Source organism: Halichoerus grypus, chromosome 8 (assembly GCF_964656455.1).
Source record: "Halichoerus grypus chromosome 8, mHalGry1.hap1.1, whole genome shotgun sequence".
Lineage (NCBI taxonomy): Eukaryota > Metazoa > Chordata > Mammalia > Carnivora > Phocidae > Halichoerus > Halichoerus grypus.
In genome coordinates this window covers 6,484,815-6,499,844 of record NC_135719.1, presented here as the reverse complement: position 1 = coordinate 6,499,844, position 15,030 = coordinate 6,484,815, and the positions used below count along the sequence as shown (strand labels likewise).

General features: G+C 44.4%; 1 protein-coding gene across 2 annotated transcripts in view; it reads left to right on the top strand.

Annotated features, from left to right (window-relative positions):
* The first annotated feature begins 7,254 nt into the window (after positions 1 to 7,254).
* Positions 7,255 to 15,030, top strand: part of FANCI (FA complementation group I) — an 80,563-nt gene continuing 72,787 nt past the window's right edge. The window contains exons 1-2 of one of the 2 annotated variants that reach the window (XM_078078890.1): positions 7,255 to 7,339; positions 11,019 to 11,121. In XM_078078890.1, the coding sequence (XP_077935016.1) occupies positions 11,038 to 11,121 (84 nt within the window). In that variant the 5' untranslated portion in view covers positions 7,255 to 7,339; positions 11,019 to 11,037. Of the gene's footprint in view, positions 7,340 to 7,421; positions 7,834 to 11,018; positions 11,122 to 15,030 lie in introns of those variants that run through there. The other variant, XM_078078891.1, reaches the window with a different exon arrangement.

Genomic DNA, 15,030 nt, shown 5'->3' with positions numbered 1-15,030 from the left:
CAAGGGCAGGGAGCTCCCTGTTTTTACTACTGGATGATCCTCCTTGTTTTAAAACTCATCCTTGGTCTGACCCCCAAGCAGCCTTCTGTAATGTCACCCTCGGTCCTGATTTTGCCTCCCGGGGGTGTCTGGGACAGGTTCTGTGCACAGGACATTCTCCAGAATCCATCCCCAGAAATGCTTTTTGGTTTTCCCCCGAAATAGTTCTTGGTTTACAACCGATTCCTACTTAGGTAGATTTGGGATCCCTTCATCCTCTTATGCTCTCTCCAGACATCCTGGGGCTTATGAGAGTGTCACGGAGGGGCAGTCCCTCGGAGCAGCGCCTGACCCCCACTTGTCTCTCTAGACCCCTTCCTCTAGAGCAGACCGCAATGCCTGGGCTTGGATCTTGGGGTGCAGCTAAGTAACCTTAATCTCTTTTCTTCTGACAGCCCCTTTCCTGGGCTCCTGCTCAGGCTGCTGTCTGACTTTATTTCCTCCCAAGTCCTCCCCGGAGCTGGAGAACCCCTCATTTCTATCTTTCTGCTCCCTGAGGGTCTAGTCCTGCACTGTCCACTAGCCCGCCGTAGCTTTTTAGCACATGAAATCGGATAATGGCACCAAAGAATTGTAACTTTAATGAACTTAAATTTAAATGGAAAGGTTGGTACTAGATCCAGTTATTGGAAAACTGTGAAGTATGTTTGGAATGACTTAGGTGTGTGCTTCTACTTTTTCAACTGTAAATTCTGTGATCAAGTATTGAGAGTCCAACGTGAGATGTGCTATAAATATAAGATACCTACTGGATTTTGAAGACTAAGCACAAAAAAGAGCATAAAATTTCTTTTTTTTAATTAAAGATTTGTATTTTTTTATTTTAGAGAGAGCACGCGTGCACGAGCGGGGGGAGGGGCAGAGGGAGAGGGAGACTCTCAAGCAGACACCCTGCTAAGCACAGAGCCCAACAAGGGGCTTGATCTCAAGACCACCGTGAGATCATGACCTGAGCCGAAATCAAGAGTCAGATGCTTAACCGACTCAGCCACCTAGGCACCCCAGCATAAAATTTATTAAGGATTTTTACATGACTTAATATTCTGAAGTGGTAGTGCTTTGGAGTATACTGGGTTGAAAATATATGAGTTAATTTCACTTGTTTCTTTCTCCTTTTTTTGATGTGGTTATTAGAAAATTTAAAATTTTCGGGGCGCCTGGGTGGCTCAGTTGGTTAAGCATCTGCCTTCGGCTCAGGTCATGATCCCAGGGTCCTGGGATTGAGCCCCGCATTGGGCTCCCTGCTCGGCGGGGATCCTGCTTCTCCCTCTCCCTCTGCCTGCAGCTCCCCCTGCTTGTTCTCTCTTTCTGTCTCTCTCAAATAAATAAATAAAATCTTTAAAAAAAAATTTTTTTTTTTAATTTTCTAATTTTAATGGCTCTCATTGTATTTCTAATGGACAGTGCTGGTCTAAACCTTACTATTCCTTGGAGTGTGGCCTGTAGCCCAAGAGCATCAGCATCATCTGGGAGCTTGTTAGAAATGCAGAGTCTTAGGCTCTTCCCCAGACAAGCTAACTCAGAATCTGCAGGTTAACAAGGACCACCCCCCCAGTGATTCTTATGCACAGAGAAGTTTGAAAAGCACTGCCCTAGAGTATCTGGCCCTCTCCCCCTCCTGCCTGTGCCCAACTCACTACCTTGCCTGACCTCTCATGCCCCATCAGCTCTGAGGATTGGTGGGGAAGTAGATTGAGGATTATCCTTACCACCACCCTCTTCCTCTTTGGGGCTGGCCAATGGTGAGGTGGGGGGGGGGTGCAGGAAGCGGAGAAAGGAGGATGGGGGGGGATCCTAAGCTAATTCCAGGCCACGATTGCTCTCATGGGTGTGCTGGACACCTGTAAAATGGTGTTACGGACTGAATTGTGTTCCCCCAAATTTACGTATAGGAATTACTATCCCCTCTCAGAAAGTGACTGTATTTGGAGATAAGGCCTTTAAAGGGTAAGGTAAAATGAGGTCATGGGATAGGCCCTAATCTGGCTGGTGTCCTTATATGAAGAGGAAATTTGGACACAGACAGTTACAGAGGGAAGACGATGTGAAGACAGAGGGAGAAGACAGCTATCTACACGCCAAGGAGAGAGGCCTGGGGAGAAACCAGTCCTGCCGATGCCTTGATCTTGGATGCCTAACCTCCAGAACTGTGAGAAAATACATTTCTGTTGTGTAAGTCACTCAGTATGTAGTACTCTGATACGGCAGCTTTAGCAAACTAACATAGATGTGATTCAGGACTTGTCCCCCGGTGCTTCCAAGAGCGTGAGCTTCCAAGAGCGTGAGCTTCGTGGGAGATAAGGGAGGGTGGATGAGAGCTCTGGAGGAAGGAAGGACAGAAGGCCCAGCATAGCCTCAGTCAAAGCCAGCTGAGAGAGTGCCTCGCGAGGAACACTCCTGTGCACCGAGAACACTTGCGGGTTAAAGACCCAAACAAGAGCTTTTCAGGATGCTAGCAGACCATGAGGCCCTTTTTAGGGAGCAGAGCTTCCTGTAACACTATTTTCTGCTCACGGTCCTGCCTCTGCCCTCCCCCCTCCCCCTCCCCCCCCCCCGCCCCCAAGAGTCACGTTCATGTCTAGCTCCTGTGCTAGAACAATAGTTCCCTTGTGTGAGGGGGGACGCTGCCCTCATTGGCCCAGACACCTGTGCTGGCCATGTGGGCAGACAACCGCAGCCTCCCTGGCTCTCTCTCCCAGGCTGGAGGCAGGCAGGGAGGGGGCTCGGATTGGCTGTGCCCCCATTCTGTACTGTGACAGGTCCCTTACCTGTGGTCCTTCCAGATGTGAGGTAGAGAGGATCTTCCCCTTTTTTACAGAATAGGGAGCTGAGAGTCAGAGAGATGGGAGGCCCTGCCCAAAGCCGCACAGTTGGTGGGGAGTGGGGTCCTGGTCATTCTAAAGCCCTCTTACCGTGCAACACGCAGGCTGTGCTCCGTCCTCCAGAAGTGACTGCTCAGGAAAGTCACACCTGCCCCCTGGCTTCTGGGGAAGGTGACATCACCTCACTTTCCTGAGGGCAAGAATCTGGTCACCACCATTCCCTTTTGGCCGGTAATAATTGTCCTGGGCTCAACCCCTCCTTCGGAAAATGGGAAAACCCAGGTCGGGGGACATTCTGCACCTTCCTTACAGTTACACGGTGGGAATGAGGGTGCCTTGACCAGCATGGGCTGCCCCACAGAGCTAAAAAGCTGCAGGTCTCCCGGAGCCATGCTCATTCCCCAAAGAAGGGTCTGCTGTGGTCGTGGGGAAGTGCGCAGTGCCAGGGGTAAAAGCAATGAGGATAAATAAAATCTATCGGTATGCTTGTTCAAAGGTTATTTTTGGTGAGGTAAGGTTTAACAATATGAGGAAAAACAAACAGGGTGTATTTCCAAAAAAAACTAGGGACATTCTCATAATGAACCACGGTATAATGACCAAAATCACAAAATGAACATTGATATAATACAATTGGATAATCTACAAACCTTTATTTAAATTCCAGTTAGGGGGCGCCTGGGTGGCTCAGCCGTTAAGCGTCTGCCTTCGGCTCAGGTCGTGATCTCAGGGTCCTGGGATCGAGCCCCACATTGGGCTCCCTGCTCGGTGGGAAGCCTGCTTCTCCCTCTCCCACTCCCCCTGCTTGTGTTCCCTCTCTCGCTGTGTCTCTGTCAAATAAATAAATAAAATCTTTAAAAAAATAAAAATAAAAAAATAAATTCCAGTTAGTTAGCATACAGTGTACTGGGATAATCTACAAACCTTAATCAAACATCACCAATTGCGAGAGGCCAGTTTTTAAGGATTACTCCCCCCCAGGCCCCCCGTCCTGTCTTTCAGGCCTCTGAGAAAAAAGAGACCAGTAGGGGAAGGGAGCTAACATTTTTATTTGTTGTGGTTGTTCTGAACTTTTCTTTTTCTTTTTTTTTTTTGTTTTTTAAGGCTTATTCATTTATTTGAGAGAGAGAAGGAGGGGCAGAGAGAAAGGCAGAGAGAGTCCCAAGCAGATTCCCCCCTCCAAGCTTGGAGCCCGTTGCGGGGCTCGATCTCATGACCCCGAGATCAGGACCTGAGCCAAAACCAAGAGTCAGACACTCAACAAGTTGTACCGCCCCTGGTGCCCTGTTTTGGACTTTTAATCTTCAAATGATTTCAAATTCACAAAAACCTTTAAAAGTAGTAATATATTTTTAAGTCAAAATCTTGGGTTTGAACTGTTAACATTTCACTGAGATAATTTAAAACTGTATTTTTCTAAGGGTGAGTTCATAATTCTGTACCCATTTAATAAATATTTATGAAGCCACTCTGTGTGTCAGTTTTCTAGACCCTGGGGATACACATAGTAGCTGTTAAACCTCTACCTCAAATCCTACCAGGTTGGAATTTCTTCAGGGTAGACTCAGCTGGTTCTCCTTAACAATCCTATGAGCTGCCCAGATAGTATTGTCCTTTTTTTTTTTTTGGCTAATTATCTTCACCATTTTCAAATGTACACTTTAGTAGTGTGAAGTATTCCTATTATTGTGAAACAGATCTCCAGAACTTTTTCATCTTGCAAAACTGAAACTTCGTATCTATTAAGCAATAATTCCCTATTTCTCCCTCCTCCCCAGACCCTGGTCAAGCATCATCCTACTTTGTGTTTCTGTGAATTTCACTCCTTTTGATACCTCTTATGAGTGGAATCATACAGTACTTGTCTTTTTGTGATGGGCTGATTTCACTTAGCATAATGTCCTTTGGGTTCATCCACGTTGTAGTAAGTGACAGATAGCATTTCTTCCTTTTTAAGGCTGAAGATTATTCCTTTGTCTGGATATATCACATTCTGTTTATCCATTCAATGTCCACGAAGACTTGGGTTGTTTCCACCTTTTACTTCTGTGAACAATGCTGCCGTGAACACGGGTGTACAAATATGTGTTTGAGACCCTGAGTCCAATTCTTCCATATTTAGACCCAAATGTGGGACTGCTGGAGGGAACTAACAGTATGAAGGGTTTCTAAGTGCTAGGCTTTCGATACGTGCTACCTTGATTATTCTCTTAATCGAGTCGCCCTTAAACCCAGGCAACTAGAGCTCTTGGTCTGGGTGGCTGCCTTATTAGCCCCCTTCCTAGATGATGAGATCAAGGATCCTAGAGAGTGTAACCACCAAAACCCACATGCCTGCCTTCAGACCACGCTCTGAGTACCTTCCAAAACATCCCCAAAGTTGCTTCCTTGGCCTATACAGACCCCTTCCTCGGTCCACCCTCTCCAGGGTAGGCGGGCTGGTGTGCACAACTATAGACCCAAAGGGGAGCCAACAGCAGCTCTAGGGGGGAGGCATGGGGTAGATCTTCATGCAAACATATGAAGCCCCTCACACTGCAAGACCCAGTATCCTGAATGAAAGGGGGCCTCCATTTGTCCTTTTTCTCTGGACTCTTGCAAATATCAGTAGTTATAATGTTACCACACAAATGAGAACTACTGACAAGGTCTGAAGAACATTTAGTTCCACTATTGCAAACCTGGTTTTAATTGGCTGTTTCTTCTAAAGTCAGTGTTCTCACCAGCTGCCCAGTGTAGGAATTTAGTTGGTTGAAGCAGATGAATATGGTTTGTTGCTTAGTAAGGAAGCCTGCACCAGGGGGGGAAACACTGTTATTCATTTGAGTCCAGTCTTTTCCTTTGCATGTGTAACAAGAGGGAGAAAAGACACTGAACTGTCGATGCCACTGGGTAGACACTCACACAGGCAGTTTAGTAAGTGCAGCTGGGATGCACGACTGGAGGCTCAAAAAGGCAAATGAGTCTGCTGGATGACACAAACACATACATTCGTGGCTGTATGGCTCAGTCCCATAAGCAGCCGAGAAGGGAGGCTTTGTGGGGAGAAGATGAGGTAAAGTCATCTGTATCCTTGGCAAGCTAAAGGATTCCTTTCAGGAATCATCTTCCAACTCAGCTGCTCTGTTTTAGCCATATATTACAGCTCAGTATTGGGCCAGAAACGTGATAGAAGTAAAAGTTGCTTAAGAAGGGTCATAAGCAAGAAGCAGGCCTGGACAGCTGAGAGGCATCCTTCTCTTCCAGGGGTTGTTTCTTCCAGTACTGGCCAAGTAGACCCATCCCACCCCTGGGGACGGGCGGACGGGGGCGGGGGGGTGGTGGTGGTGTCAGGCTCCACACTGAATACCTCTGATCTTAGCATTCCTTCACATGCCATTTGGCAAGTCCAAATCTGAAGGCTTCCTCATCACCCTGTCCCCAAACCTGCAGCTTTCCCTGTGCTCCCTGTGTCAGTTCCCTGGCATTATCAACCCACCCCCACCTATCACTCAAGCCTGAATATTCCTCAGCTCCTCCCACATCTCCCCCAAGCCGGTGCACTCTACTTCCTAACCTTTTTCACATGCAGTCAACTCCCTTCCGCCTGTCCCCACTGCAACTACCTATTTCCAGGGCAATTTACCTAAAGGGTCCTGCTTTCAGTCCTCCCCGCCCCCATCATCTCTTTTTAAGTCTCTGCAGCACTCACCTACCAGAGAGATTTTTCTACAATGTGAATACAGTCACGTCCTTCCACTTCTGCTGTTTTTCCACACTACCCCTGATGTGAAAAGGACTTCCAAGCCCCTGCTTTCTCACCCCCACCCCAAGCACCTTCACCTCCCGAACTAGTCAGGGGCTTGCTTGCTTGTTGCTCTCAGGCCCTTTGCCCAAGCTGCTCCTTCAACCTAAAATAGATTCTAGATCTGCCCCTCCATTGCTCTTTGCTCTACTGTCGGTTGTTCAGTTAATAAATACTTACTGAGCATTTACTGCTTTGCCAGACTATGCGCTAAATGCTAAGGTTTTGCAGGGGTAAGAACAAAAAGCCGCCTGGCCACTTGGGGCTTACATCTTGGGGGTTACTGGTACCTCCCCTAACGCAAGGAGTGGGACACCTTCATCTGCCTTCCAGGTGCTTCCAATGCAAAGACCTGGAGGTCCCTTGATTCGGCCCATCTCGTGCTCACTCTTTCCCTAACAGTAACCAAGAGGTGTTAACGGGTGAACACCACGCTCCAGGTACGTTCAGGCCACACTGCGCATGCTCTCTGCGGTCCTGAATGCGAGTTCGCCTGCTGCGCCTCCCCGCGACTGGGAGTGGGAACGTCCGAGGACTCCCGACCCCTTCTGCCTTAATGGTACATCCCACGCGCGTGCGCCCGGGCAGCGGAACTAAGCCGCGGGGGGCGGGGCCTGTAGTGTCCCGTGACGGAAGCGCGGCGGCGTGCGGTTGAGCGCGCTTTTTGGAAGTTGGTTGTGGCGGCGAGGCCGAGGTAACTGTGCGGCGGGGGCGGAGGGGGAGGCTTCGCTCGCTGCCCGGGCGTAGGGCCTCAGCGCCTCAGGGAGGGAGTGGGTCTGTGAGGACCGGAGGGCTGCTGTTGCGAGCTGGCGCTCTGGTGTTTTCTCTGGCCTGTCTCCCGCCGCGTCCCTCGGGTTCCGCGGCTCCCTCCTCCCGGGCGGGCCACCCTCTCCGCCCTCCTGTTCTGCGTCTGAGACATCTCACCCCGTTTCGCCTCTGTGGCCCGGTCACGGCCCGCATCGCCAGCCGCTTCGCTTCCAAGTTTGCGTTTCCGTGTTGCTCTCGGGGGAGCCCCGGCCCGGAAACCCGCGCGTTTCCCGTCCCTGAGCCGCGCTGGTGTCTGGACGAGAGGTGCTGCGCGCTTCGCAGTCGCCTGGCAGTTCATCTCTGGTTTTCGGCCGAATTTAGCAAATGCACCCGCTGAGATAGATTTCAGCGTGTTCTCCCTCTGGCTGCAAGGCTCTCTCGGTCAGTGTGCCCTTTCTGCATTTTCTCGGCCCTCCCCAGCCCCCCCACCCCACCTAGGCCCTGACGGGGGCGGGGGTAGTAATTAAGAGCATGGGATCTTGGGGTCTGGAGCTGAACAGGACTGGGTTTCATTTCTGCCTCTGCTACTACTGGCCGCCTAACCCTTGGGACGATTATGTAATCTCTCCAAATCCCGAAAGATCTTCATCTAAATTGGAACTAGTAACACCTACTTCATAGGGTTGGTATGAGGATCAAATTAGTGAATGTAAAGGGCTGGGGCCCAGGGCCTAGGGAGTTCAGTAATTCATTTGTTCAGCCAGTATTTATTGGGCACCTATTACAAGGGAGGTACTGGGGACGCCTGGGTGGCTCAGTCGGTTGGGAGTCTGCCTTCCGCTGGGGTCATGATCCCAGGGTCGTGGGAGGGAGTCCCAAGTGGGGCTCCTTGTTCGGCGGGGAGCCTGCTTTTGCCTCTGCCTGCCATTAACCCTGCTTGTGTGCTCTCTCTCTCTGACAAAATCTGAAAAACAAAAAAACAAGGGAGGTACTGTGATTAAGTACTGGAGGTTCGGTGGTAAACAAGACCAGACATGCCGCCCCCTCCCCCCGCCATGGAGTTTATAGTCAAGTGGGAGATACAGTCCTAATCTAGTAATTACAAAAACGTTAAAGGTGTAGTGAGGGTAAGAGAAATTACTGCTGCCTTGAAAAGATGTAATAGGGGAGTATTTAGGGGCGCCTGGGTGGCTCAGTCAGTTTCTGCTCAGGTCCTGATCTCCGGATCCTGGGTAGGGCTGAGTGGGGAGTCATCTTGAGATTCTCTCTCCCTCTCCCCCTGCTCGCTCCCTCTCTTTCTCTCTAAATAAATAATTCTTAAAAAAAAAAAAAAAAAATAGGGGAACGTTTAACCTAGACTGAGCTTCTGGGGAAGTGTAGATTGAGCTGAGATCTGAAGGATTTGTAGGAATTAAAAGACTGGCGGGCAGGGGATGAAAGGAGGGGTATGTATAGAAGTTCCAGACTGAAAGTTAAGTGTAAGGGCCTGTGGCAGGAGAACTTGGGGGTTCGAAGGACTGAAAGCAAGGAGTATATAGTGATGAAGGGGAGTTAGGTGCTGGCCAGACCCTGCAGGACCTTTTAAACTGACTTCTGGATATTGGACTGCTAGGACAGCAGTGGAAAGGCTCCGAAGACTTTTAAGGTGAGGATGGAGGTGGAAGGAGTGTAAGCCACATAATCTGGTTTCTGTTTCAAAACGATTACTTTAGTTGCTGTGTGGGGGCCAAGTTAAAAGCTTTTGTAGTAGTTCAGGTGAGAGATGGTGGTGGCTGTGGAGTGATACGGCAGTAGTGGAGCCGAGAAGTAGACAGATCTGAGAGATGTTTAGGGGCTGACATTGCCAGGACTTGTCAGTGGATGTGAAGGATGAAGGTGAAATTGTGAAGAATGTTCTCCAGGAAAAAAAAAAAAGGATGTCCAGGCGTCTGGTTTCAGTAGCTGCGTGGAGGATAGTACATTTTATGGGGATGGGAAACAAGAAGAAATACAGGAGGGGAACAGGTCTTCGCACCAGTCTGCATTTCCCCCTTCCCATTATATTCCCATAGCTGCGCACTGAATCCTGCCTCCCAATAGGCTTCCATTTCATCTCTTCCTTTCCACGCCCCAGAGTCACCACCCTAATACAGGCCTTTGTGTCTGTCGCTAAAATAGCCCTCCATAACTTCTTAGTCTCTCCTCTTTGTCCTTACTCTCTCCCCACTTTAATCTATGTGTTGATGCCAGATTGTTTGCTCAAACACTTGTTCAGTCTGAAACAGGCCGAATCTGAATCAGGCAGATTTTCTTTTGCTCCAGAAATTTTGGTTGTTATCATTTACAGAATAAAATCTAAATCCCTTAATCTGTCATTTAAGATCTTGCACAATTTAGGGGCACCAGCCTGGCTCAGTTGGTAGAGCATGTGACTCTTGATCTTGGGGTTGTGAGTTCGAGCCCCATGTTGGGTGTAGAGATTACTTAAAAATAAAATCTTGAAGAAAAAAAAAAAAGATCTTGTACAGTTTATTCTCAGCCTGTCTTTCTAGCCTTTGTACTCATTGCTCCCCTACTTGAACTTCATACCTCTGTCCCTCATTTTCCCTAAATAGGTTTTTCAGATTCTCCTATGAAGAAGTCCTTTGTTCATGACATTCTCCTTCTCAGTAGTGTATAAAGTATACCATCTGGTTATCTTGACTATCTAAATTTAATTTCTAAGTTCCAGTTCAAGCTCTCTGCTGGGAAGCCTTCTTGACCTCTAGGCACACATTTATTTCATTAGTCTTGTTAATTTCTCATTTGTTTTTATACCATTTATTTTTTTTTAATTTATTTTTTTAGAGAGAGCAAGAGAGTGTGCACAAGCGAGGGGAGGGGCAGAGGGAGAAGCAGACTCCCCTCTGAGCAGGGAGCCTGATGCAGGACTTGATCTTAGGACCCTGAGATCATGACCTGAGCCAAAGGCAGACTCTTAACCAGCTGAGCCACCCAGGCACCCTGTTTTTATACCATTTAATTGGCACTTTGCATTTACAGTGTTGTTGATTTATTCATTTATCAAATACTACTTTAAGCTTATAATACATATTCTTGTGTATATGTTTATAATTATTTGATATACTGTTATGTGGCAGCTTTGTTCTAGGCAGTGTGCTAGGGAGATGCTAAAAAAATATAAAAATGTGGGCAAAAATTATGAGACTACTTGATTAGAATACAAGTTTCTAATATGGAAATTCCAGGGAATTCTCCAGATTATTTTGGCTTGGATAAGAATCACCTACTCATACTAGGGACGCCTGGGTGGCTCGGTTGTTAAGCGTCTGCCTTCGGCTCAGGTCATGATCCCAGGGTCCTGGGATCGAGTCCCACATCGGGCTCCTTGCTCAGTGAGGAGCCTGCTTCTCCCTCTCCCTCTGCTGCTCCCCCTGCTTGTGCTCTCTCTCTCTCTCTCACAAATAAATAAATAAAAATCTTAAAAAAAAAAAAAAAAAAAGAATCACCTACTCATACTAATGAGTACCCACTGTTACATGGTCTATAATATGTATGAAATAGTTAACAGGAAAGAAAATAATCATTTAGAGAAAATAATTGTTTACTTCTGGAAGTTTCATCCAGCTCTGATACTTTCCCTACAGTTCCCTGATATGTGCAACAATGGACCAGAAAATAATATCTCTAGCATCAGAGAAAACAGCAGATAGACTGCAGGAATTTCTTCAGACCCTGAAAGAAGATTATGTAAGTATTAGGAAGCATGTTCTCCTAAAACCAAATGTCAAGCATGATGACAAATTCACAGGACATGTTAGAAAAATTATTCTGCCACTTCATCTACCTCCACTCTCCTTAGGAGACAATGATTTATTTGATAACTCAGATGTAAAGAAATGAGGAAGAGAAGTAGACAACATTCGTCTACAACTATATAACATTTAAACATTTATGCAACTGTATGTATATAAACAAATTAGTGTACTTTCAAGGTTCTTAGAACAATCCTATTTGAAGAGAATATCCGGACTATAGTTACATATGAGACATTTTGCCTATTGATATTCCTTTATTAATATTTTCCTTTAAAGAAGATTAGAAGCAGTAAAATATTTTTAAGTTATTATTTGAATCTTCTTACTCTCCTGATATACTTCCCTTTTTCCATAATAAGTGATCTCAGCTTATTCAGATTCCTGCATGGAAAGGAATCCCTGCTTAACATTAACTCTAAACATTAATATGTATGTCTGAACAAGTTAAGACTTTGAGTGTCATGTTTTTAAAGGAATTTTTGCATGCTTGTGTTGTGGTCATTGAAGCTAGGTATAATCTAGCTTGTAATCTCTGTTAATATGTGACACTATTGGGAATTGTTGCAGGCATGGACTCAGGCTCTGTTTTTGGTTGGTTGGGTTTTTTTTTGTTTTTTTTTTGTTGTTGTTGTTACACAGGATTGCTTTTGTAGCACCTTTTTGAGACAATCCACTGCATGAATTTCAACTTGGATCATTCTATAGACATTTAAGATTCGGTTAAAACTAGCTTTTAATTAATGTATTGATTTAGAATTTGTGTTTTATATGCTTCCAAAAGGAGTTTGAAGAGGCTTTAACATTTTAAGTAAAACTAAGAATTAGAACAAAATTCATGATATAAATAGATGCTGTGAATTACTTCTCTGATTCTTACTTATCCCTAGGAAGGATCCCTATCTCTTGGTTTTTGTAAAGATGGAATGAGTTAATGCTCGTAAACCATCTAATATCTAACAGATACTGAGAAATGTTAGCAAAGTTCCTTCACCAATATGGACACAGTCTTCTGAACATTTCTGTTAACATTTCCATTTTAAGTTTTATACCTTAAATTGAACACAGGACTTCACATGTTTTCTACCACTAGAGTAGAATGGACTAATGTTTCTCTTATTTCTCCATTAATGCAGAATCAGCTTGTTGGCCACAATATCATACTGTTGTCCTATTGCTCTTGCAAGCAACCAAAAACCCCAACTCATTTTTGCACATGTTGATATTAGGCTAGTTCCTTCATCTCTGAATTTCTATAGTTAGTTTTTAGAACCCACATACAAAATTTTACATTTGTATCTGTTAATTATCTTTTTAAATTAATTTCATTTTACTCCATCAAGATCTTTTTGTATCTTGATTCTGTTGACCAGTGTATGTCATTTTTTTTATATCTTCTACAAATTTGTTAAGTATTCCAGCAATATATACTTCACTTTATTTAATAAAATGTCCAAAGAAGATGTGCTTAAAATAAAGTATAAAACACATAAAGAAGTCCATGGCAAGACAGACTGACATATCCAGCAATAGGAAAATTCACATTCGAAGATTTAGAGAGACTAGAGGAATCTAAAAGGGACTTTATATTTCACACAAATACTTAATGTGATTTTTAACATATTCAAATATATCAGCGAAGAAGTAGAATCCATAAAATAAGAAGGAATAGATTTGGAAAACAATCAGAAAACTTCTAGAAATGAAAACCTTGATAGTTAACAGTAGACTAAACACTGCTAAAGAGGAAATCAGTGAAAGTGGAATACAGACCTTGGGATACCTAAACAAAGCAAAGATTGTAAAGAGATGGTAAATATGAAGAGTACTTAAAGTATGTGGGAAGACTTTACTAAGAGAATATATCTTCAGGGTGCCTGGCTAGCTCAGTCAGTAGAGCATGCAACTCTTGATCTTGGGATTGTGAGTTTGACCCCCCACATTGAGTGTAGAGCTTACTTAAAAAAAATAGATCTTTAAAGAAATATATATATATCTTCTTAAACATGTAAAATGTTCACAAAAAATGATCATTGTGTCATATACTAGAGCACAAAGAAAACATTGATAGGTCCCATAAGGTAGAAATACATAAACCACCCTCTTTGATCACAACTCAGTAAAAACTAGAAATGAGAAATGAAATAAAAAGTAAAAAAGTGTTTTGTTTTGTTTTGTTTGAGAGAGAGAGGAGGGGCAGAGGGAAAGAGAGAAAGAATCTTAGGTAGACTCCCCACTGAGCGTGGAGCCTGATGCAGGGCTTGATCCCCAATCCTGAGATCATGACCTGAGCCAAAATCAAGAGCTGGCACTTAACTGACTGAGCCACCCAGGTACCCCAAAAAGGTTTTCTACCTTGAAATAAAATACCTTCTAAAAAACTTTTTGATAAAAAGGAATATACCAACAGAAATTACAGGACTTCTAAAAAATAATGAGAACACTACATATCAGTCTGTGGAATACTTTTAAAAATCACCTAAGTCAATTAAGAAATAAAATAAATGAATTAAATTATTGAAAGAGCAGTAAACAAAAGAAAGACACAAAGAAGAAACTACTAAAATGAAAGTGGAAACTAATCAAGTAGAGAACAGAAAACCAGTAGATCAAATTAATACATCAAAAGCCTGATTCTTTGAAAAAAATAGACAAAACCATTATCTAATCAAGAAAGTAATGTGCTAAACACAAATGTACAAAATAAGAAATGAGAAGGGGGAAATAACCTTTTTCTTTTTTTAAAGATTTTATTTATTTATTTGACAGAGAGACACAGCGAGAGAGGGAACACAAGCAGGGGGAGCAGGAGAGGGAGAAGCAGGCTTCCCGCGGAGCAGGGAGCCCGATGCGGGGCTCGATCCCAGGACCCCGAGATCATGACCTGAGCCGAAGGCAGATGCTTAACGACTGAGCCACCCAGGCGCCCCGAAATAACCTTTTTCTAAAAGATTTTTATTTGAGAGCATGAGCAGGGGGAGGGGCGGGGGAGAGGGACAAACAGACTCCTGGAGCCCAAGTCGGGGCTTGATCCCAGGATCCCAAGATCATGACCTGAGCTAAAGTCAGATGCTTAACTGATCAAGCCAACCAGGCGCCCCGGAAATAACTATTAATAAAGAGAAAATGTCAAAAATACTAAGAGACTACTTTGTACACATTTATGCAAATAAATTTGAAAATCTAGAGGAAATGGGTAATTAAGAACACAGAGGTTAATAAAATTGACCCAATTTGAGATGGAAAGCTTAACCAGACCAATTTATATAGAAGAAAAAGAGTTAAGTAGTTAATTCACAAGAAACACCAGGCTCAGATAATTTCATAGGAGACTTCTACCAAACTCTTAGAAATCAGAGATTAGAGATAGACAGTCTCAATGCTACAGAATTTTTTGACAGCGTATATAACACAGAAAAAAATGTACATACATAAGGAAAACTTCTAGATGCTTTTATAAAGCATAACCTTGATACCCTAAACCTGATAAAGATAGCATACAGGAGGGGAGCCTGGGTGGCTGTGTCTCTCCCTGTCAAATAAATAAATAAATAAAATCTTAAAAAAAAAAAGATAGCATATGGGATGCCTGGGTGGCTCAGTCAGTTGGGCGTCTGCCTTCAGCTCAGGTCATGATCCCAGGATCCTGGGATTGAGCCCCACATTGGGCTCCTTGCTCAGCGGGGAGCTTGCTTCTCCCTCTGCCTGCTGCACACTCTCTCTCTCTGACAAATAAATAAAATCTTAAAAAAAAAAATAGAAAAAGAAAATTAAAGGGTATTTTCATTTACGGACATTGATGCAAAAATCTTAAATACTAGGGAACAGATTCCAATACCACATG